Source organism: Dreissena polymorpha, chromosome 14, assembly GCF_020536995.1.
Source record: "Dreissena polymorpha isolate Duluth1 chromosome 14, UMN_Dpol_1.0, whole genome shotgun sequence".
Classification (NCBI taxonomy): domain Eukaryota; kingdom Metazoa; phylum Mollusca; class Bivalvia; order Myida; family Dreissenidae; genus Dreissena; species Dreissena polymorpha.
In genome coordinates this window covers 28830162-28854176 of record NC_068368.1, presented here as the reverse complement: position 1 = coordinate 28854176, position 24015 = coordinate 28830162, and the positions used below count along the sequence as shown (strand labels likewise).

The following is a 24015-nucleotide window of genomic DNA, read 5'->3' as shown; positions in this document are numbered from 1 at the left end:
ATTTGTCTTACTATTCAAAGATCTAAAGTTGGTTACTAGACATAGTTGTCTTACTATTTAAAGATCTAAAGTAACTTACTAGACATAGTTGTTTTACTTTTGAAAGATCTAAAGTTGCTTACTAGACATAGTTTTCTAACTATTTAAATATCTGAAGTTGCTTACTTGATATAGTTGCCTTACTATTTCAAGATCTAAAGTTGCTAACTAGGGATAGTTTTCTAACTATTTAAATACCTGAAGTTGCTTACTAGACATAGTTGTCGTACTATTTAAAGATCTAAAGTTGCGTACTAGACAAAGTTGTCCTACTATTCGAAGATCTAAAGTTGCTTACTAGACATATTTGTCTTATTATTTAAAGATCTAAAGTTGCTAACTAGACATAGTTGTGCTACTATTTAAAGATCTAAATTTGCTTACTTGACATAGTTGTCTTACTATTTGAAGATCTAAAGTTGGTTACTAGACATGGTTGTCTTACTATTTAAAGATCTTAAGTTGCTTACTAGACATAGTTTTCCTACAATTAAAAGATCTAAATTTGCTTACTAGACATAGTTGTCTAACTATTCAAAGATCTTAAGTTGTTTACTAGACATAGTTGTCTTACTATTTAAAGATATAATGGGGCTTATTAGACATAGTTGCCGGAACAACGATGACGGTGACAGTTATTGACGGCCCTGAAAATAAATTTTTTGACAAATGTTACTGATAAAATCCATGAAAGTCACCTTTGAAATTACTTAATAAAATGCCAAACAGATCAGGACACATTGTTCAAAATCAATAATGTGTGCATCTATGCCCATTTCGCGCAATTGCATTTATTTTCAGTAGTACAGCTGCAAATGCAATTAAAATTGGTTGTATTGTGAAGGCTACATGAAGCCCCATGAACACAAAACAAAAACACTCGTGAAAATGGTTCCGATCATTCACCAAAATCAACAAACGTCCTCTGTCCACTAAGTACGAAAGTGTGTTAAACATGTCCATTTCTATATAAACTATTTCTGTTAAGAAATTTGAAGGTTTGTTATTTCGTATGTTTTTTATGAGCAGCAGCTTACCAAACATATATATATTAATCAAGGTTGACACATACCTGTACAAATTCTGCCTTGATTACACATATCTCCTTGGCAACATTTATAGCATAATGCAACATCGTCAGTCGCACGTTTGCCGATTACAGCATGAGAACCGATATGACCGGGGCATGTCTGTAACATAGTGTATATAAAAGGGATAATGACATTCCATACACAATACCGTGAGAAAAGGCCACTTGTCTTTTAGTAAGGCACACGACCAATAGCTCGCACAATGCAATACAATAAATACAAAACGACAATAATCATACATTACAGTTTGTACCTGAGTCTCAGCCTTGAAACGGTCAATGCAAACCATTGGCCTAAAAAGACTTTGCCAAAAAAACTTCCATGGCGGCAATATAAACACTTCCGAACAAAAAGAAAAACAACAACATTAATAGTCTTTGCTATTTTTAAAACTCTTCAAAGGCTTTTTAAAAAATAGGTCAATAGAATATCCCGTTTTTCATTGGTCATTGTAACATTTCATGTTAACTTCGGAATTTTGAGCATCTGTTATGAACTGATATACATACCTGACTATCTTGACAACCGAATTCGTACTTAACCGTTCCGTCCGGTTTCAACACGTACTTAGCATAGCATTCCTGGAAGCCAAACCGGTTCGCTTCACGTTATTTTCGAACCGTCTGTTTGAGATAATGTACAGAAACACGTTTACGCAGCAAAATGCCAAATGTAAAAAACAACATCACCATTCAAATTATACCGTTACACTGTATTATTTAATCAAAGATTGCAATACTGATTGCACAACTTACTTGCCCAGTTAAACAGGTTGTAGATGCACCAGAGAATGGATTAAAATTAAGAAACCTTTAAAGGGGCCTTTTCACAGATTTTGGCATTTTTTAACATATTCATTAAATGCTTTATATCGATAAATGTAAACATTAGATCGTAAAAGCTCCAGTAAAAAATCAAGAATAAAATTTAAAAAAAGGAAAAGAACATTGCCCGGACCAGGTTTCGAACCAGTGACCCCTGGAGTCCTGCCAGAGTCCCGAAGTAAAAACGCTTTAACCTACTGAGCTATTCCGCCGTGTACACATACTCGACGTATTTTATACCTTATATAAGCAATCTTCGTAGTTTCACAAAATTTAACGACAAAAACAGAACTCTCCAAATTATTCAATCGTTTCGCGTTGCAACGCTTTATAATTTTTAGGTTTTAAAATCGTCAAAAGATGCATATAATGGCTATATTAGACCACGGTAAATGTTCAGTATTACTGTTTCCTCACAAATATCATAACTAAAACGAAAATTTGCGAATCTGAAAAAACTTTTTTCAATTTTGTCAATTTACCAAAGCGTGAAAAGATCCCTTTAAGTATCTTGCCGATGGTCGACTTCAATTCAAATGTCATGTATAGGAAGCGTTTGTTTTAAATGTATGTCAGTTCTTATCTGTAAGTCTGTGAAGAAATTTCAGGGACGAGGTTATGTCTGAAATGTAACATTCAAATTGGTATGTCATGTAAACAAGTCAGAGGGTCGGTATAGTGGTCCTTATGTACAGCAATCCACATATAGTTCAGTCAATGCTGATCAGAGGGTCGGTATAGTGGTCCTTATGTACAGCAATCCACATATAGTTCAGTCAATGCTGATCTATGTTACTCTTCACTCCAGCGAGTGAGAACATGTTTCCGATGTATGTTCAGCCTATACTCATAAACAACGAATGCTGACATGATTTGCTGCGAAGTGATTCTGAGTTAGATCAACATACGCTTGCATTTATTGATAATCAATGCTCTGGATATCAACATGCAATGCTTGGCCAGATTAGTTTTTACATTACTCCTATATAATGAATGATGAGCTGATTTTGATTGCGGCTCATTGATCCATTTCACGGACACTATATATGAGTAAAGATAACGATATAGTCAATGCTGATATGGCACAGTACTCCAGCGGAACATACAACGACACAGATCACCATTCGTTATTCATGCATGAAAGGGCACGTTATTATAGAGTAACACCACAGCGCAACACAGCATTCATTCTATATGTGTAAATTCCATGCTGACCTGTCTCAGCACGCCAGCGCGACATTCACCTTTATCATTCGTTATGTCTTAATGAAAGCAATCTAGCTCAAAACCGCATTTAAACAAATAAGCTCAGCATTCGTTCTATAATTATATATGCTGACCTAGCTCAGCGTTCCAGAGCGACTTCCAAAAAACCAGCATTTGTTATTGCTTTATGAAAACGAGTGTTGACTTAATGTGTAGCACATACAACATATCATACGTGATGTTTGCAAACCCTGTCTGAAGTATAAATAGGTTCCCAGAGTCGCCTTTTCAGTGAAAATCCGATATATGCATATTTATAAAAGAAACTGTGACTCATGATTTTATAAGTTCTTTTTTAAAGTTTAAATATACCAAAGTATTCTAAATGTTTAAACAATTAAGTAATGTGCATTATTTTTTACAAATTCAGAGGTCAAACATTATTATTAACTTGCCAACTTAATATTGATAACTTTTTATTTGATGTTTACTATTTGTAATGTGTAGTATGTCTATCAACAAAACGATACAGATGTATATAGAAAATGTATAATAGTTTGAAATAATAAGAATTAATATCATCAACTTCTCTGAGGAAACTCGGAATATTAAGGATATTGCTGACAGGTTGGTTAATATTATTGTCATATTGGGGGCTTTCTGTAATAGACGACATTCAGTATTCCAAGAATGTCTTACTTTTTTCCCTTCGCAAAGACATTTCTAAATTAATGAATGACATGTTTTCAAATAAGAAACGATATTTTTTTCCATCTGGAAAATACAATAATGCCATATACGAACTGTATTATGGTGCTCTTGACCAAACTGTAGAACGCTAAATATTGCTGTGAACTGTTAGTGCGAAGCCGCTAGCTTTCAAAGATCTACCAGCATTCAGTAATTGGCAACTCATCAATTTCAAAGTTTTGTAGTAAGATAAAAAAGGTGATTGTGTCATAATTATTATAAAAAAACGGATTTACATAACGATTTTCATCAGTGTTTTAACAAACACATTATCACGTTTAAACGTTTAATTGGCTGAAAGACTGCATGATGTTTAATCCCCAAAAGTCGACGGTTTGATTACTTGTAAAAACATAATTTTATTATTTTCCCTCTAAATTTTCAGTTGTGTTAACAGCTTTTAAAAACAAAATACTACCGTTTGTGAATACTCCTATGAAAACCCTATGTGACAAATTACTGAAAATAGAGATGGACTGTAGCCGGGATTCGGACTTATTATTTTTAATAAGGGCAAATTACTACAATAACTCAATGTGTAATTACACATTGTGTATTAAATATGAACTATTCGTCTCACAGTGGTTACTTCCCATAACGTATAATTTATAGTCTGATGATGATACGTAGTAGGAAGGAGATTGAAACTATACTTAAATTTTGATGACGATGATTGCGAGGACGTTGATGATAATGATGACGATAACGAGTTATGTAATGATGCTTATATTGATGAAGACGCTGATGAATGCTGACGACGGCAACGGCGACGTTGATGTTAATATTTATGCTGATAACGACAAGGACGATGATGACAATGTCTAAATAAGGATGTACTAGGTACTGACATTATACTACTTTAACGCAACGTATGTAAGCACATGTCATTAATTAACAATGTTTGTGGGATAACGAATTGTGAAGCATCCACAACAAATTTGTCCAAAGTTTGACTAGTATTTATTGGAGATAGCATAGATCTATTTAACAAATTCAATTAAATATAAAAAAACATTGCAGGTTCATGTTCATGTCAAATTATATTCAAAGTTTCTATTCAGAAAAGTGTAAAGCATTCTATTAATTTCGACACATTGAAAAAAACGACCACACGACCCATCGTTAATTATGAACAGGATTCCATCTTGAAATTATCGAAATCGACGGACCCGGAACCGTTACGAAACATGGCGTAACATCTGGCACTTTGAATCACCTGAAATCATACAATGATATTATAAGAGTCAGATACCAACATTCTACACAAATTTCCCATCGTATATTTATAATTTTTACTCATTCATTTGCAGTGTATTATAACAGTTACATATATAAACTATACACACGATTCAGTTAAAATAAAAATAAGACAATGTGATAAAATCAGTTGAGACCATGATTTTATAAAGGGTGTTATTTGATAACGTCTTACAATAAAAAACAATTGCTTTTGAGATCATAGCATTTGTTCCGAAGTGATGTAAAACAAACAACTGGAAAGTCAACCAATCATATATCAACACAAAGCAGACAAAACATAATCAAAAGCAGAACAAAAATAACGATGCATGCGTTTTTACAAAGAACAAAACACTCAGAAAAAAGGTTCAACCTGTGTAATATTAACTCGGAGCACCACTTTGCTCCACGCGGTACGCGTGACGTCATAATTCGTGAAATATCCAAACGTCTCCGTGCCGTCTGCGTGCGTCAGGTCACAGAAAATCGAGTAGTCGGCGGGATTCGGAACCGATGCTGAATGCCCGCGACTCCATCCGCTCAGCTCGAACGAGGTCACGGGAGAGCTGTAGGAGATTTTCAACTTTCATAACTGTAACATAAGTTTTCGTCAATATTTGCATTATTAACTACGTTTAATTTATTTTATTATGTTAACAGGCAGCTTTCGTTAGAGTGTGATACTTCCCCAGAATGTTTAGAATATGAAATATGTAATATGTATGCAATATACTTTTATAAAATGAAATAAGTCTAACATATATCAAAGCATGTTTCATACACCGGATCATACTCGCTAAATTAGCTTTTACATACAAAGAAAGACTGTTGAATAGAAATATGGAAGCGTCTGTCATAGAACATCTTTATTGATTTGGTAAATAATTTGTGTATTATACACATAATTAATTGACAACACGTTTGGCACACCTGTCCACCCTATTTCATATTTATTTATTTTATTTTTGTAAGTGAGAACACACAACATGCGTGATTGCGAAAGATACCCTTATAAAACAGTTGGTGTTCCCTACTCCGTGCTTTGATAAGCACACTTGGTTTTTACGATGCCTGGTATTTCCAGGATGTCGGTCAGGATATTGTATGTTTTGGACCTATTGAACAACGACTTACATATAATTTTATCCACAAATGCAACGGCCGATCAGTACACTCGAGTAGAGCTCTTTTGTTATAGAAATATAGCAAACTTTCAACTTCAACCATACTTAGCAGTATGTAATATTAAAAACAACTGATTTAGCCTTGCTAGATCACGAGTATCCTCATAGATTAAGAATAGAAAGTGGCAGATGGTCTAAACCCAACCCGACACCTGTTGAGCAAAGGACATGTATTGTCTGTAACCGTTTAGAAGACGAATACTATTTTGTGATTGAATGCAGCTTATATACATATTTAAGATGTAAAAATATACCTACATATTACAAAAACAGACCAAACATGCAAACATTTATATAATTAAAGTCTTCCGATAATGAATCTGTGTTAAGAAAACTGTGCTTTTGTCCATGCCGCATTTTTAGTAAGATCAACGAACATGTATGCGCCCATTTGATGTATTTTTACCCATTAAACGTATTTCATGCATCTTCTATCTATTTATGCTATCGAATATTTACACAAGCTGAAAAATATAAATTGCTTCTGTTTTTCATTTTTGTATGTGAATAAATCCAGTATAATCAGTATTTTTGTGTGAGTTCTTGTTTACGCCTCATTATTTTCGTTTGTAGAGTAGTTGTGTGTTACAATTAATGCATTAAGTATTGGTAAGTATGCGTACTCCTCTTACATTAGACGTATTTTATCAATGTCGTCTATCTATGTAGTCTGTCGACTATTTGCACTAGCTGAACTTTGAAAATTGCTGCTGATTTCGATTCTGCATATGAATGAAATCCTGTATACTCAGTATTTTTGTGTGAGTTCTTGTTTACGTCTCTTTAGGTTTTGTTTGTAGAGTAAATGTTTCTTAAAATGAATGCAATATGTTTTGATTAGTATGAGAACTCCTGTTGAATATCATCACTACGGTTTATATTTATTTCTTGCTGTAAATTATTTATTGACACTTCTTATGCATTTATTATAAAAAAATGTTTTGTAACCTCGCTTACTCATAATTTCATGTGCTTGTTATAAGTATGTATATACATATGTCTGTTACTGTTGTTATTATAGTGCTTGTACTAAAATATGTCCACATGGGCAATTGGCCTTCTGAAAATGCTGTCAATCAAATCTAAATTATGTATTGGCCTAATAAGTAATTGTTCGCAGATTCTCCGGACACACCTGTTAAACACGATGTCCTGATAAGCTCCGCCGTTGGTCACCGAAATGTAATGGTTCCCGTCCTTGGCGTCACCGCTTTTCGTCACAAACTCATTTTCATACGGGTACCAGATGTGATCTGCCTCAAACGAACCGTCTGCAATCTTGTACGCGCAACCTGTTTGAAGTACCGGTATATGTTTAAAACTGACTTTTGTTTACCTGTTTTATCTTGCTTTCATATTTTACTGGGATGGAAAGCCAACAGTTAAAATGTATTGTTAATATAAAAGGACTATTGTTGTTGTTGTTTTTGTTCACTCTCGTTTAACTGACAACAACAATTTCCAATCATTCAACTATAACGTTTAATGTAACACTACCTTTACCCGCCGGCTATGGCATTCGCTATTAAGCATTAACAACTAAAAACTCATTTGTAAATTTGCGTACAGTTTACCATTAATGGAAACGGGTATATGCGCTTAGTATTTAAACAACCAACAGTATGGTAACTTAAGAGTACTAAATGAGTTAAAGTCCTAAAGGTCCAAGCTTTACCATATCCAATACATTATTACCTGCCTTTGCACCTATTGTAGGTTGGGCTAACCCAATTGGCTACATGAACCAGCAGGGAGGTATCAGAACTTTAAATTGTGTAATGATTTGACTGTTCTATTGTTCTAAATTGTAAGGGCAGCATACGGTGTACAATGCAATGCGTTCAGCCAAAAACGCTTATACAAAACAAACCATGTTTTGAATACATTTTACCTAAACTAAATTAATTATTTCCTTTCCAAACTAACTAAAACATGACAACTAGACAAACTATGCTCTAAATTGTTCTTAGACCCTACCCAATGATTGACACGCAGCCAAGTTTGTTAGATGTAAGATTGGTTCTTCTATTACTGCTAAGGAAATCATAACAGATGTGGAAATGGTCAAGATCAAAATGAGGTTCAGTAAAAATAATGCTACATACAAAGATATTAAAGGTATACATACATGTTACAATGATCAAAATTTATGTTCATGAGAATAAATAAAACAAACGTTAAAAGGACCCTGTTACGAAATGTAAATTGTTTACTTTAGAAAAATACCAATACTCAAAGCACTCGATGGTCGATGATCCATCTGGCGTTTTTGAAAAAAAAACGCAATTTGCAACACTAAACATAAGGGTTAAAAATTAAGATCAACATCACAAGTGTATTCTACCATTTCCAGGTGGTTGCCACGCATTAAACACGGCTGCTGATTGGCTGTTGCAGAGACCGGATGTGACGTCAACAGTTTGACCGAGGCTGTTCATTCGCGTTGCCGTGTTTTGGACGCCATTTTCATTAGCCATAAGAACAAAATATTTGTTGTTCTTTCCAAGCACTTTGTTGAGGAGAACAAGGTGTACCTGGAACAAACATGGTTTCAACATTGTATCCCTCTTTTCTTAAACATTAGTGTCTATATACTGCTATACCACATGTTGCTTTAATATATCGAATGGAAGGACTTTCTTGAATTGGCGTATGTTCAAATGTTATTGTATCACGATCAAAGTTGCACGCATTGTATGAACATAGATTTACGTACATTACGAACTGTAAAACATTTAACAATTAATAATTCTATAATTAAACAATTACTTTTACAAGTCTAGCTGTCAATGAAACACTGAATCCGTGTTACTTTCATACACACGAGTGACATTCTCTAAATATGTTCAATAATGGCTTGGTTACTTTCAATCTTCTTGTTTGTTTTATACTTATTTCACACAGTTCGTATATTGCTGTGTATTTGGCTAAACAGCTATTTACTAGTGCTTTGATAGCATTCCTTGGGTTTCGCATTTTGTTTTGGTGTGTTTTTAAACTGAAGAATACCCGCGAAGTATTCAACTAATCGTTAATTGTTTTTCGAATACCAATCAATACAGTTTTCGGCTATTGTGCATAATTGGACATTTTCACCGATTCAAATAATGTTCACATCAACCTTATAATGCCCGAGGGGCAAGGCGGCTGGCACGCCCGCGGTTCCCTGTAGAGTTTGGAAGTCGCCCGGTAACCAAGCCCGTACCTCCACACCGGGTACCATCACTGAGTAGAGGGCGCTGTCAACAAGTTAATTTGTAATATTACAACACATTCTTACGCATTGAATTGTATCATTCTTTAGCATTAGATTACACTATAAAACCTACGCATTCAATAAGTAAACTGTTCATTCAACAAGCGGTCTAATCCGACATTGCAATGAGTCTCGTTATTGAGCGTTTTCTTTGTGTTTATTTTCTGGATGGAGATAGGTCGGGTGTGAGCAAGATACCTTTCAAATGAGGATAGCTGCCACTGTTCCAATATTTCGTTAAAATACTTTGAGAAAAAGGACATATAAATACTGTTTAAGTATGGACTACTTGGCATTGAACTTCTATAGGCTTTGAACATGAATTTTTTTTTCGAATTTGAATATATGACTAATTGTGGAATGTAGACAATGTACTACTGTTCCAATAAGGACATGGGACTTCTTTTTCAAATATTGATTCGCATTACTTTTCGAATGTAAAAAAACATGCTGTCCGAAATCAAACACATGACTACTTTTTAATGTGGACTGACGACTTTTCTTTTTCGGACAAAGGACTTCAATTTGAATGTCGACAGGAAAAGGAGCAACGGAAGGGGACTACTTTGTAATATTTGCATTCAAGACAAATCAGTATGGATTTGTATTCAGCAAGTATATCTTACCCGTTTCCGGTGTTCTCCAGCACTATATGGGCCTCCATTTCCTTATTCGGCGCGGCGTAGCCTTCGTTATTTATCTCGATGTGATAGCAGAACTCTCCGCCTGCTGTGACTGAGGAGGGTAGAATAGCCTACAACAGGAAACAATAATGAACGTTTAATGATTAACATTCCGTGTATGGATTGGCATAATAAATACGAGCATCACGTGACACGGCTGAACCAATGAAGCATGTGTATTCCGTACGAGGTGTAATAATTTAAATCTAATTTGTATTTGCTAAACAGGTATCATAGCCTACAGGTTGAATAAGAAGCCATTACCACATATAACACGTGACCGAGTGAATCATTAAAAATCGAGTATTTTTTAATTGTTACCTGTAGGGATATCTGATATAGACAGACAGACAGACAGACAGACAGACAGACAGACAGACAGACAGACAGACAGACATACAGACACACACACTGACATACAGACAGACAGACAGACAGTTTATTTCGACTTGTACAATGTACATCGTCAACAACACATAATGAAAACAGTACAGTTTGTCAATTGTGATAGGAACAAAGGTTTATACATATTTACAAATCATATACTTAGTAAATAAAGTGGCGTGGTCACAAATTAAGTACAACAACAACATAAATGAACAAAAAAAAAACAAAAATAAGAGGATGAACAATAAAAGCATTATTGCATTTAGAATAGATGTTCGTACTGCAAGTGATTCTTTAACATAAAGGCATAGTTTTATTAGTTCTGTTTTTATTATTCGTTTGCAGTAAACTTAAATATTTATACATAGATGGTCTTTTATAATAACATGTTTAATGTATTTTTTTTTTCGAATGTCTTCAAAAGCCGGGCATATACAGATAAAGTGAAATTCTTCTTCAATATCGGTCGAATCGCAACAAATGCAATATCGTTGGTTTCTAGAAATTGTTTCTCTTGCATAACGACCAGTTTGAATATGTAATAGGTGGGCTGACAATCTTAGTCTAGTAAAAAGGTAACTCAAACTTCTTGGTAGAATGTCTAAGTAGGACTCATTTTCAAAGTTGATTTTAAAACATCGAAACACATCTAACATTGAACTGTTATTTAACGTGCTATACCAATCCTGTGTAAAGTGATCATATACTCTGCGTTTAAATTCTTCAGCAAATGTGTTAGTGTCAATAGTATTAGCAGTTACATCATCAAATACATAACTGAAACCATAGTCATCAAGCATCTTTTTAAAATTAAATATCCAATTATGACAGCCTTTGTGATAATCTGAAACCGCCAAATTATACACGGTTTTAATAATGATATTGTTACATCTACATATCTTAAACCAATATTTAATGACACGGACATATCTATGTATATACGTGGGATATCTACCAAGCTCACCATAGACACATGCATTACACGTGTTAAGTTTAACCTTTAATAATCGTTTACAAAATTTCAAATGAATTCTTTCTAATTCCGTAGATTTACTACAGCCCCAAACTTATTAAGCATAGTTTAAGATGGAACCAACAAATGCGTCAAATAGTTGACAAAGTAGTTTGGGCTTTAAAGCAAAGTTATAACATTTAAATAATAAAATATTCATTGCTTTTAATGCTTTACCCGTAAGGTGTTCTTGATTCAATGTGAAAAACTACCAGTATAATTAAAAACAACTCCAAGAAAGTTAAAACCATTCACAACTTGGATGACATGTCCATTGTCAGTCCACTTTTTATTGGGCAATAATCCACCCCTTTTCCGAAATACCATAATTTTTGTTTTCTCTGTATTTACTTTTGATCCCCATACATTACAATAATAATTTCCTCTGGTGATTTACCTACAATAGCCATGTCATCAGCAAATAACAGTAAAATCAAGACAATATCGTCAATATGCAATCCAGATTGTACATCATTTTGTAAAATTAACTCAAGATCTACAAACAAATAAAATAATAAGGGGGACGTTACTTATCCCTACCGGAGCCCCACTGCGTATGAAAAGTAGTCAGAATATGAAGACAATGACTTAACACAAGATTTAATTTTTGATACATGTCACGAACAATCCTAAGAATTTTACCCTGTATGCCACATTTATACATTTTTAACCATAATGCATTTCTATATATAGTATCAAAACATTTCATCATGTCCACAAAATAATATATAATCACGTATTTTCAAATAAATAATTTTTAACAAGAGAATGGAGAATACATATTGCATCAGTCGTAGACGGCCCTTTCTGAAATCCGAATTGGGCGTCCGAAATAGTGTTATCTTCATAACAGATATTTTCAATGCGATTGTTTAAAACGGTTGTATAGAGCTTAGATACACAGCTAACTAAAGGTATCCGTCTATAACTGTTGTCATCTTCGTTTGAACCTTTCTTATTCAGAGGGACAATAATTCCCTCGGTCCATTTTTCGGGATAATACCCCGAGTTCAATAAACAATTAAATACGTCACATATATGCAAGGCTAATATATCAACACTTTCAATAAAATACTCGTTCAAATATTATCACTACCGCAAGATTTGTTCCGCTTCAATGACTTAACAGCATTAATTATCACTTCAACTGTAATTGGGTCATCAAGCTCAGGATAAACATTATTAGTATTATCAAAATCATAATAATTATTAAAATATTCAGCATCATAATTCTTATCAGTCGAAATGTCTGTTCTTAAATTTTCAAAAACAAATCACAAAAAAAATCTTGGAGAGTAATTTTAGAAGATTTTTTTGCAGATTTGGATTTAAAATGTTTCCAAAATTCTCTAGGCCTACTTTTGCAGAAATTTTCCAAATCGGACATACGTTTATTATAGTCAGCATGCCTTTTCTTCCTTACAATAGTTTTGTAATTAGTTTTTGCATCACACAAAAGTGACCTGTGTGTATCGCTTTTGCCGACATAAAACAATTTAAGGGCTTCCAAATATATATTACGGGCAACAATGCAATCATGGTCAAACCAATATTTATCCTTTTTAGTGTAACCTTCAAAACAAACATTGTGTGACTAAAAACAATCTTTGGCAAACAATGGGTCTGCAACATCGGGGATAGTATTAGAAAACTTGTCAATCAAAATGTTAATTGAGTCCCTGTCAAGGCCATTGATATTATGGACACTATCATTTAACGTTGGAAATGTTCTGATAATCCCCGATCGATTGTTCACGCAGGGAGTCATTCCATTTATATTTAGTGTATGATTGGTTTTCCTCGCTATGCAATTTTTTATTGCATAACAATGAAAAGCATAGCGGCGCATGGTCACTCCATTCATTAAAACGTTGGATATACAATTATTGTATCTGTGAGAAGTTACTTTCTTTTGTTAAAAGATAATAAATCACTGAACAACCGTTCTTTGACAAAAAAAGTGTACTGAGCACTATTACCAATGCGACCATTTACAATGCGAAACGATGCGCCTTTACAAATAACGAGCAGTTTAACCCCGTGACTGTTGAGTGATTTATCTGATGAGGCCCTGTCAGGGATACATCTGAGCTATAATCGTCGCTATCGATACAACTATTAAATTTGTCACAAACAATATAACCTTTTTATCACCAACTCTACTGTAAAAATCACCACATATAAACACACAACCAAGATTGTCATATAAACATATATCATGTTTTAAAATATCAAACAAATCAACGTTAAAAATATTGTATATTGGGGAATCATCACCCCAAATGTATGATCCACATAAATAAATATTTTCAGACGTATTAAAAAAGGAATGATATAGTTTCACCCAATTTATAGTGTCGTAATGGTTTTTTATTATTTGTATGACATTCTCAAAATATTCTTTGTGAAGTAAAATAATTCCATCGCTACCACGTTTGGCATTTTTATGTTTGTAGTTAAAAATTGTGAGAAATATAACCGTTAAACAGTATATTACTTTTTCGAGTCACAACAAGATTCGTAAGGAAACCATTTGTCATATTTTTTTAAGAATATTTACAAAATCACTAGATTCTTTTTTGTCTCTTGGTAGTCCGTGTTCGTTTCACGACAGTACCGAAAGTTCACCCTCGCTGTGTTCCAAGGGACGTACCGGTTTGCCGTCGACATACAACGTATCGTATGCGGTCAACGCACGTTTACCGTCATTTCTGGCATCTTTCATGCGGGGAACCAGCTCGCGCTGCTTCTCTAGCACTTCCGGTGGGAACTGTTCGTGAAATTGGTAGTTTGTACCTGTTAAGTTTTTCCATTTCTTCCTCACACATTCCCTGTCTTTGAAGAAGGTAAACTTCGCAATAATATTTCACGATTTGCCATGAACCGGTTGTCCAGGTGACCTGTGCATACGTTCAAAACGTATAGTATTGGCGGTTGCCTTGGCAATCTTAAGCTTTTCCTCTAGGAGATTGCGGAGCTTCCGCTCTGAGACTTCGGGCGGCTCATTTCCTGTTGAGTTATTTTCCGGGATATTTGTGAAAACTAAGTTATTTCGCATAGACTGCGATTTAAAATGTAGAACGTCATCCCGGAGATCATTTCGTTCCTTTTCTAACTGAGCTAGCCTGTCCGCCACTGTTCGGTTCTGTTATTCTAAGCGGATAAGCGGGACTGAATGACCGTCAACGAGAGTTTGAAGTATTTTAGCCAATTGTCAATTAGTCTTATTCACAATAAATATATGATGTATATGTTTTAATAACTAATTAATTAAAGCGAAGAATTTATTTCAATAATGTTAAATTCACACATCGTCATATTTTAATTGCCTTTGTAGTCTTAGCCTTTTACAGGAAATGTCAAGTACACAGTGTAATGTACTGCCATTTGTGAAGTATCTGGATTTATGTGTATTCGCAAAACAAACACAAGATTTGTGTGTGGATTACCTGAGGTATAATGTATTTCAAGCCTAAGATAGTTCAAAGTATAAAATTATAAACATTGGATATAACTATTCGTTTGAATATTAAAATCGTGGATCGGTCAACCAACGAAATCAAATACATAATGTATCACAAACTATAACAGTAATTATTTTTTTTCACCAGATATAACTTTCCAAAATCGGCACATTTAAAATAAAAAAAATGACATCTTGCAATGAGGGCAAGGCCGATATTGATTTAATTAAACGACCTAGATTTTATCTCCAAACGTTATGCCAGTCCTATATTAATAAATGCGACTGATATTTCTCATTGTGCCACTAAATATCGCATAATAAGCCAAACTAAACACGTGTTTAATGCAGACAATTCAAACGATCACGTGGATTAAGTCAAGCTCAAAAAATGCCCTAAAGTTGAGAACACGTATTGTTCTTCATTGCTGAATAGAGACGTGAATTGTATCTTGCGGCTATATGACGTCATATTTTTGGTGAACGCAATACTGAACTGCATATTTCAGATTGTTATTGTATATAACGGCACTTAAATTACAATGAATAGTGACACGTTTCAGCGTTTGCTGATGGAATTAAGGCAGTTGAACATTGTATGCTTGAGAACGTTGCTTGACACGGAGAACACTCCCTTATCTTGTGAATGCACACATCGAAAGTTTGAATAAAAATGACACATATTAAAAACATGTATTTCATTTTTCAAAGTAACATCTGGTGAGAAAAACGGTAAGAGCTACATATTTTGTTTCAATTAAATGCCCTTTTGAATATTGTTGTTGAGAATAAAATTGTTTTACTGCATATAATATAAACAAATCATTTCTTCTCTTATCATTTTTTCATAAAATAGTATCTATATAGGGACAAGCTCTGAAAGTTTTGTTAGGCATATTTGTTACTAAATAAACCCTTAACGGAACAAATGTATGAACACATGCATGTAAAAGTTTTCTCTTACTTTTGTCAAGTACAGCCGGTATCCAAGATGACCGGATATGACGTCATAGCAGCCATTCTGTTTCCATGACTCTATTATCGTTTTCAGATAGTCAGTACTCAGACTTGAGAAGTGGAATTGAGCAAGCTCCGTCTCAGCGTTAGCACAGGTCCATCTGAGATAAGGAATACGTAGACAAGATAGACTTTGTTCATGTACAGTAACTTGTGTTTGGCATCCTCATTGTCCATTATTAATGAGTAGGAGTATAATAGTATAATACATCGACATTATACCACCCATGAGGGAATTTTAACAGGGCTAGTGATATAAACGTTGTGCGCGCAACAATGTACTCGTAACACGGTAGGCCTACATGCACGTCGTCCGTACAACATCAATAATATTTGCAACAATTTTCAGTTTCAAATTTGTTACTAAGGGTTTTTAACAGGCAAATCCGTATAGACCCGAATAAATTAAAGACACTTTGTAACGGTCACAAATTGACATCATCTGTCTAAATACGCTACATATCAACGTCGCTTTCTATTTCCGTTGAGCTTTATGTTGTTTACCATTAACGGTCGTCTCCAACGCACAAATATGCCAATAATGTTGAATTAAAAGTCGTATGACACTTTCATACACTTAACATTTTGCTTCATCATGTTTCATTATGTCTTATATATTTTACTTCTTTAACGTCGTATTTTACTTAAATATGTGCATTTAACGTCTTGTGTTGTTTACACAGTCATTAACGTATTAGGTCTATTACATTGTCTCAAACGTCTAATGATACGAATATGAACTTAAAAGTTTGAAGCCACTTACACTGACTGAAACTTCTGATGCCACTCATGTTGCCTTCAACGTCTGATACCATTCTCCGTATGCCACTTTCATTGACTGCGATGACTAATGCCAATACCTTGACCTTAACATCTTAAGCCTGGTATGCCAATCAATTGACGTCAACGTCGTATTCTCCTTGCGTTGTCTTCAACGAAATATGACATTGCATTTGACTTCAACGTCTTAAACCACTAACGTTAATGTCAAAGTTAAAGTATTTTATTTACTTACGCTGCGGGCGTCAAGGCACTATCGGTTTCGCCGGTGACGTAGTTGTAAAGGCTGTCCTCCGCCATGTACTTCCGGTCGCCTTTGCATATGAACGTTCCTTGATTCTGGTCCATATCCGAGAGAAAGGCGTCGTTGTGAAACCCTTGTCACAGCAGATTGATTGTAAAACTTCGTGTTCATATATTCTTTTGAGATGTATGCAATACAATGTCTATGCAAGTGCTTAAAGTAGATTTGTGTGGACTCTAAGTTGCGCTTATTTCATAATGTTAACTAATTTTTTACCAGATTTGAAATGAAACTATTTTTAATTTCTATGACCATAAAATCTTTATCTTGTGATGATGTCTCTTCGCCCGGTATTCACACATCTTAACTTAATTTCTATAAGAGATCGAATGCTTACTTTTTACAAGCGGATACCATTTTAGTCATTGCAGCAATATTAACTTGTTTAAAAATGTTTACATGAACCACATAAAAACGAAATAGTCAGAGACTTATGTTTGTTAAATGACGGAAATACATGTCCTTAAGTTAACAGAGCTGTGTGGATACCGGTGAGGGCTATTGTTCACTGCAGACAGGCTGTTAGCACCACAAAACATCAAGCGCACAATTAGAAGCGTGTTATCTACCTATTCGTGATTTGGGGGCCCGCGTTTCCTCGTCTGAGAGATTTGTCGCCACTTTGTCGTATAGATGGAACTTGAACGCCGGGATTCGAACCAAGATCTCACTGTGAAAAAAACAACACCATGATATTTCGGTTATGGGGAATCCATTCGCGGAAGTCGACGTAGATTGTGCATAAAGGCATTGCGCGCTAAAAACACTTTTGCGGACACGAGTCATCGCGACTCTATCGTTAAGGTTACAAATATATTAACCCGACAATTGACATAAATACAAAAAAATATTGTTAGGAGAACAAATGTTGAACTTTGCTTTTTTGTTGGGAACATTTATCATTTCGGAATTGTGTGATCATCCAATAAAAATACGAGTGTACCAGTTGTGCATGTAGATAGTTTTCAGCACGATAACATATCATATTAGAAAAAACGCTGTGCACATGTTTTATGGGAATTCACATGACTTACATTGAAGGTGGCGTCGCGTCGAAGAGCGCTTGGAGAATTCCCTTCCTGTGCGCCCACTGGACGTCATTGAGGCCGAGATTGTCAGTCGCACAACTTCCGGGAATCCCAAATTCGCTGTTCGTGTCGTGCCAATCCCCTAATATTATACACATGTGGTGTTTATATTAAATATGTATAACGTGCCATTGTTGAGTATAAGTCCTTTTTTAAGATTGCGTTAATGCTTTTTCTTTAATCAGCGTATTTGTCGTACCGCTTCTGCGTTTGTCAAATTGAAAATTATAGAGATGCATCATTACATTTTGCAACGATGATGGCCGATTTCTACAATCAACTTTCTAAATCAATACATTGAATGCGCGATTATTATTATATGTTATTATTGTTATTCCCTGTTGCTCGCTTCCCTTAATTACTAACGAACATTCAAGGAAAAAAGCGACGTAAGACAGTTATCATTAAAACAGGCTTAAGCAATTTTGATAAATCGGGGAAAGGTCCTTGATGCCCGCAAAGCCCGCTACTTACCCAAGACGCCAACAACCTCCACCTCTTAAACACACAAGGCCAACAAACCCCGCTTCTTACCCAATACGCCCACAAATTACTCTTCTTACCCCAGACGCCGACAAACCCCGCCTGGATTGCCACGATGATCCCTTCATAGTCCCGGAACACGTTCTCTTGGTCCAACATCTGGATATGAGAGATCATGCGCGAGTAGCTGGGTTCGCGGCAGGTCTGCAAATGACGTCATCAAAACGTTATATTTTCATACAATAATGATTTAAAGACGGTTAAATAAATGTCAATCATTAAAAATGTATTCTATAAAAGTATGTTTTGGTTCAACAATGTATACACCGCCTTTAACCGGACATGCTCGTCAAAGAATGACGTCTGTAACTGAATAAAACGCCGTCTAAGTCACTATATGAATGTCAAATCTAACTCAAAATGACCATTTATTAAAGTGTTTGATTGCACTCAATGTGAACTAGCGGGTAACAAATAACATTGACTCCATATAACCAATCATATAAGGTTTACAAAGGGGTGCTGCTGTACTAACATAGAAGCACTAACCGACGTAAACATGTGGTTTTTGTTATTCCAATTTGTTCACTTAAATGCTGTGTTATGAAATTAATTATTAAAACACAATAATACGTTTATTAATAATCATATATTTAATTTATCAATTTTGCATTTGTTAGATAAATATTCTTTTTCGGTTCATATTTATTCCCAGCAGTTTTCGACTTGCAGCAGGTATTATCCTCGAATCAGTTATCGCTTCAGAGACAGAATACAAACAGTTGTGGTCTACAAACACCAAGATTTCACTTTGGCATGTGTATACATTTACCACCAAATATTTGATTTATTAATCTTTAATGTTTCCACCGGCAAGTTTACAATTTTTATAAACATTATTTTGCCCAGAGGATGGGAAAAGTTTATTTTCTTTAAAAAAACACAAAACGTTATTTTGAAGGGTTTGGTAGATTAAATGTTTTTAATACACAAGTGAAGTTATTATAAACTGTCTCTTGGAAAACAATCGGAAACTCTACCGAAACAAGCAATGTTTCTTTTTCTTTTTTGTCCACAGTTTGTTTTCATTTGTTTAAAGGTAAACACTGGGCAAAGTCGATGAAATAAAACGTAAATACGTTAAATAATGTCGCCATAAAACAGAGAAATTGTCAAATTATCGATACTTTTGCTGTTATTTTTTCACTATTTGAAAACGTGATTAACAGTTTACATACACCAAGATTTTTCTATACAGCAACGGAAAGCCTGAACTAAATTTTGCTCTTTGCATTACTGTAATGGTTTGGTCATATACTTATATCAATATGCGTACATTTAATTGAAAACTTCAACTAAGGGCAAAATCTTTGAACAAGTTTAAAAAGAAAATGCTTGTACTACTTAATTTAAGATGGCATTGGCTATTTGATAATACGCTAAGTTGAGGTATACATGTTTACGGCAATACATTTGACATAGTATTATACAGCACAAAAAGCAAAACAGAAAGATGTCTAAATATACTTACCGGGTTATTACAAATAGAGTCCAAATAGGCGAATCTGAGAATAACCGTCCACCCTTGATCTTGAATGACATTGAGATCGGCCTTGACCTTGTCCGTGAAGTTCGTATCAAGGTCAGAGTTCAAATAAGTGTCAAGGTAGTATTCCCGTAGTACGACGTTGTTTTGTGGACCCATTGACGAAGACTGTCGAAGATGAAATAAACCATGATAAAGAGCTGGATTACAAATCGCGGCAAAAATATATTAAGTGGAGATTGGCCATTACTCTGATTCAAGAATGTGATGAAGGACCCACCAAACATCTTATAACAATGGTATAATCGATTACCAGTGCAAATGCGCTCAAATTCAACGTGTAAGCGGCCGATTATGGATCAATCATTTGTTTTTATATTATCCCATGTATGCCTAGTGGACTATCCCAACCTTCTAAATTGGATCAATTTATTTCCAAAATTAGGGATGTCTAGTATATTTATTTCTGTATTTATAATATTTCTTACATAAATTCCTTTAAGCAAACAGCGCAGACCCTGATGAGATTCCGCATAATGCGGCGTCCCATCTGGGTCTACGCTGTTTGCCAATGCCTTTTTATCTAGACGCTAGGCATAAATGGGTTAAACCGATTACGCATAATGATTCTGCATAATTATATGTTTTCCAATTTAATTATTGTTTTCAAATGCGCTGTTGGTAATATTAAGGAAACACCATTTGAAAATGTATGCATAATCGTTGTTTCGTTACAAACATAATGGAAATTATAAATGTTAACGGGTTTGCACACACAATCTAATAAAAATGTTTGTGCATAAATTAAGTACAACTTAAACGATTTTCAGTTAAAATGCATGGATTATTTCGAAACTTTTACTATAAATTTCGTTTTCGATTATTGTTACTTCTGTTGTCCTTAGTGCTACATGTGGGACCTCATTAACATCTCTAATCTACATCACACGGTACGAGAAGTTGAATTAATAGAACTAGGAAACATGAATAACGATTCAGTTATTGTTCCATTTCATTAAACAAATCAGAGATATGTGGTATGTTCCTCGACCACTAGAGATACTTCTATTTAATTCATCACATAACCGGTGATCCGAAATAATGGTTGAATTGGTTATGATGATGATGACAATAAAGCTGCTAATGTTGGTTGTTGGTATCGTATTTGTTCTTGAGGTAAAAGCATACGAAGATCTGGAAGAAGAATATGAAGATGACTAAATATGATAGTGAAGGCGGTGATTATGATGATGATGAGTATGCTTATTCCACCGACACAAATGCTTCTGGTAATATTGCTGCTGCTGCTGCTGCCGCTCCTGCTGATGATGATAATGATGAAGATGTAGATACTGGTGATGATGAATATATAGATGATTGTATGGATGATAATAATGTTATTTACAGAAGATGATAATGGGGATATAAATGTAAGAAAATATACCGTGACTGGATGAAAGTCGGAAGTTCTAGCTTCAATTGTTTTGTAGAAACCTCTGCCTGGGTTAACCACAGTACCATTAGAACTAAGTTTGGAATAGGTTTTCTCCACGAAACTGACGATTTAAAATGAATACATAGAAATAAGCTCATTATGTATATAAGCAATCACATATGTTATAGCAAATATATATGTCATTGTATGTTTAATCGATTAGTTAAAATGTGTTTTACATTTGTTCGTAATTGCAGAAGAATCGTATACATCTTGTAATCATTAAGTGAGACATTAAAATGATATACAAACAAACTACTACATGGAATAAATAATTATTTTGACCCGTGTTTGCGTCCGGTTAACGACGTCGGGCAGTCGCACGTGGAACCCGGCAGGAACGCAGAGCCTTCTCCCAGCAGAAAACCTGCAACTATAAACAATACAGATACTGAAAGTTATGAGTAAATCCATGTTTACTCTTTTCTCAAAATACTGTTCAATTCTCCTTCTCCGCATCAACAGCATCCTAATCCTCATCAATGACATTACCATTTATAGCCTCCTTAATCTTAACAAGATCATTTCTTATAAATAATAACACACTTACAAAATTAGGTATCGGTGTTTGTATTTGACATGGCTTTCTACACATAAATGCAAACACAAAACAATTCTTCTGTCGCCCGTATGTCTTCAGTATGTAACGGCGATCGACCTCAATGGCACCGCTCTGTTGAAGAGTCTCGTTAATTCCATCAATAATGCGACCTCCTTCTCCAGGAAATGAATCGGTTCCGGTAAGGATCACATCTCACATTAACTAAACAACTGGACTGAAAAGAAACTAAACATCGACTTTTATCATTGCAAACATACACACGTTAACACAATACAGCACATTTTTTAATACACTTAAGTACACAAGATACACTAAATAATTGAGTATCCCCACCACACTTAACATGTGTAAATAAATATTCCCACAATAACCTGAAGTCGCTGAATATCCATGCATTATGTCCACAAAAGGCGTGGGAATCATTCGAGAAACTAATTCGGCCAAACGGCACATTTTATTTACTTAAATTCACCAGACTTACGTTCTAGAAGATAAATTTTGCAATGTCACAACTTCGATACGTGTCTTAATGCGACACGATTGTTTTGTCATTGTTCACAATGATTGTCTGGAGATAAAACACGTCATTGCGATTGACGCATTACAATCCACGCAGATTAAAGAGGCACCGGTTACCCAGCAACGATTGCTAGAACATTCATCCTTAAGCAATTTAATATTTTCGCACTGAAGCCCGTATTTGCCAAACCATTCTTAGACCTAAACATAAAGAATAGACTAAGACCCAAGCAAAAGCACTTCTTACTTTGAATTTATTCAGGCTACTACTGATACTTATTGCGGAAATAAAATGTCATAAATAAAGAAATACGTGTCTAAGGCAGGTGAATGCCAGGTTTGACTCAACATTAAAGAAATTCTGGAATATGTCAATCTATAGAATATAGATAATTATTCTTAGTCATAAGTCTAAGAATTGTTTGGTGAATACGGGCCCTATTCTCTATCATAACACTTCTTTAACGTTTACATTATTTTCGGCGTATCTTAGGCGGCTTCTGACCTATATTTCTTGCGATAACTGTACAAAGTAAAGTTACATTTATGGTAGTTAATGAGGTTCAATACTTGAATTTAAGAAATATAATAAAAGCAGTGTTTTTTAATTCTCTCAGAAAATCAGACAAAATACTATTCTTAAGTCAGTTTAAAAATATGTGTTCAACAAAAAAAAACGGCAAAAGGAAAATACAAACACATAACGGCAGAAGGAAAATACAAACTTTGAGCATAGAACTTTTCTATGATGTATCATTGGTCTAAAAAAATATAGTAGTTTAGTTTCACCGCACACATTGTAATTTCCAGCTTCATATGCACGGATCTTTGCGCAAATGAATATTGTACCATGACCATGATGCAGGTGAGAATTGAAGATGTTGCAAAAACTATGAAAACTATTGTTACTGTGCACACATATCATAAACTGCTTACAAGTATCAAAAACATTAAGTACATCATTTGTTAACGAAAGCCATCTAGCCCGAAATAGTTAGTATTACTCAGTTCATATTGCAAAAGTAGGCACTGAAATTCAAGAATACTTACACTCCATTTAGAAAAGTTTAGCTGTGCTAACGGATGT

The 24015-nt window shown here is 34.6% G+C and overlaps 1 protein-coding gene across 4 annotated transcripts; it reads right to left on the bottom strand.

Annotated features, from left to right (window-relative positions):
- Nucleotides 1–4854: 4854 nt before the first annotated feature.
- LOC127858153 (uncharacterized) lies at nucleotides 4855–23271 on the bottom strand. Of its 4 annotated transcripts, none has more exons than XM_052395116.1 (15): nucleotides 22781–23263; nucleotides 22133–22220; nucleotides 21797–21908; nucleotides 20338–20520; nucleotides 18887–19010; nucleotides 18270–18405; nucleotides 17805–17905; nucleotides 17167–17308; nucleotides 16099–16252; nucleotides 10216–10343; nucleotides 9455–9572; nucleotides 8678–8867; nucleotides 7469–7625; nucleotides 5523–5715; nucleotides 4855–5126 (listed from the first exon to the last, which is right to left on the bottom strand). In XM_052395116.1, the coding sequence occupies exons 1-15, from the start codon at nucleotides 22860–22862 to the stop codon at nucleotides 5037–5039; spliced, it is 1998 nt and encodes a 665-aa protein (XP_052251076.1). In that variant the 5' UTR covers nucleotides 22863–23263; the 3' UTR covers nucleotides 4855–5036. The 4 variants fall into 4 exon arrangements, with proteins under 4 accessions (XP_052251076.1, XP_052251079.1, XP_052251078.1 ...); XM_052395119.1 differs by having other exon boundaries at nucleotides 22398–23235; XM_052395117.1 differs by lacking the exon at nucleotides 4855–5126 and adding an exon at nucleotides 6157–6264 and having other exon boundaries at nucleotides 5588–5715; nucleotides 22781–23271.
- Between the last annotated feature and the right edge of the window lie 744 nt (nucleotides 23272–24015).

What these genes read in the sequence shown, in the direction of transcription:
- LOC127858153 (XM_052395116.1), bottom strand. Translation starts at nt 22,862, where the DNA reads ATGTGCCGTTTGGCCGAATTAGTTTCTCGAATGATTCCCACGCCTTTT. An exon ending in TTAACCGGACGCAAACACGG is followed by an intron (nt 21,909 to 22,132) that starts GTCAAAATAATT and finishes TTAAATCGTCAG; the next exon opens with TTTCGTGGAGAAAACCTATT. An exon ending in ACTCTATTTGTAATAACCCG is followed by an intron (nt 19,011 to 20,337) that starts GTAAGTATATTT and finishes CGTCATTTGCAG; the next exon opens with ACCTGCCGCGAACCCAGCTA.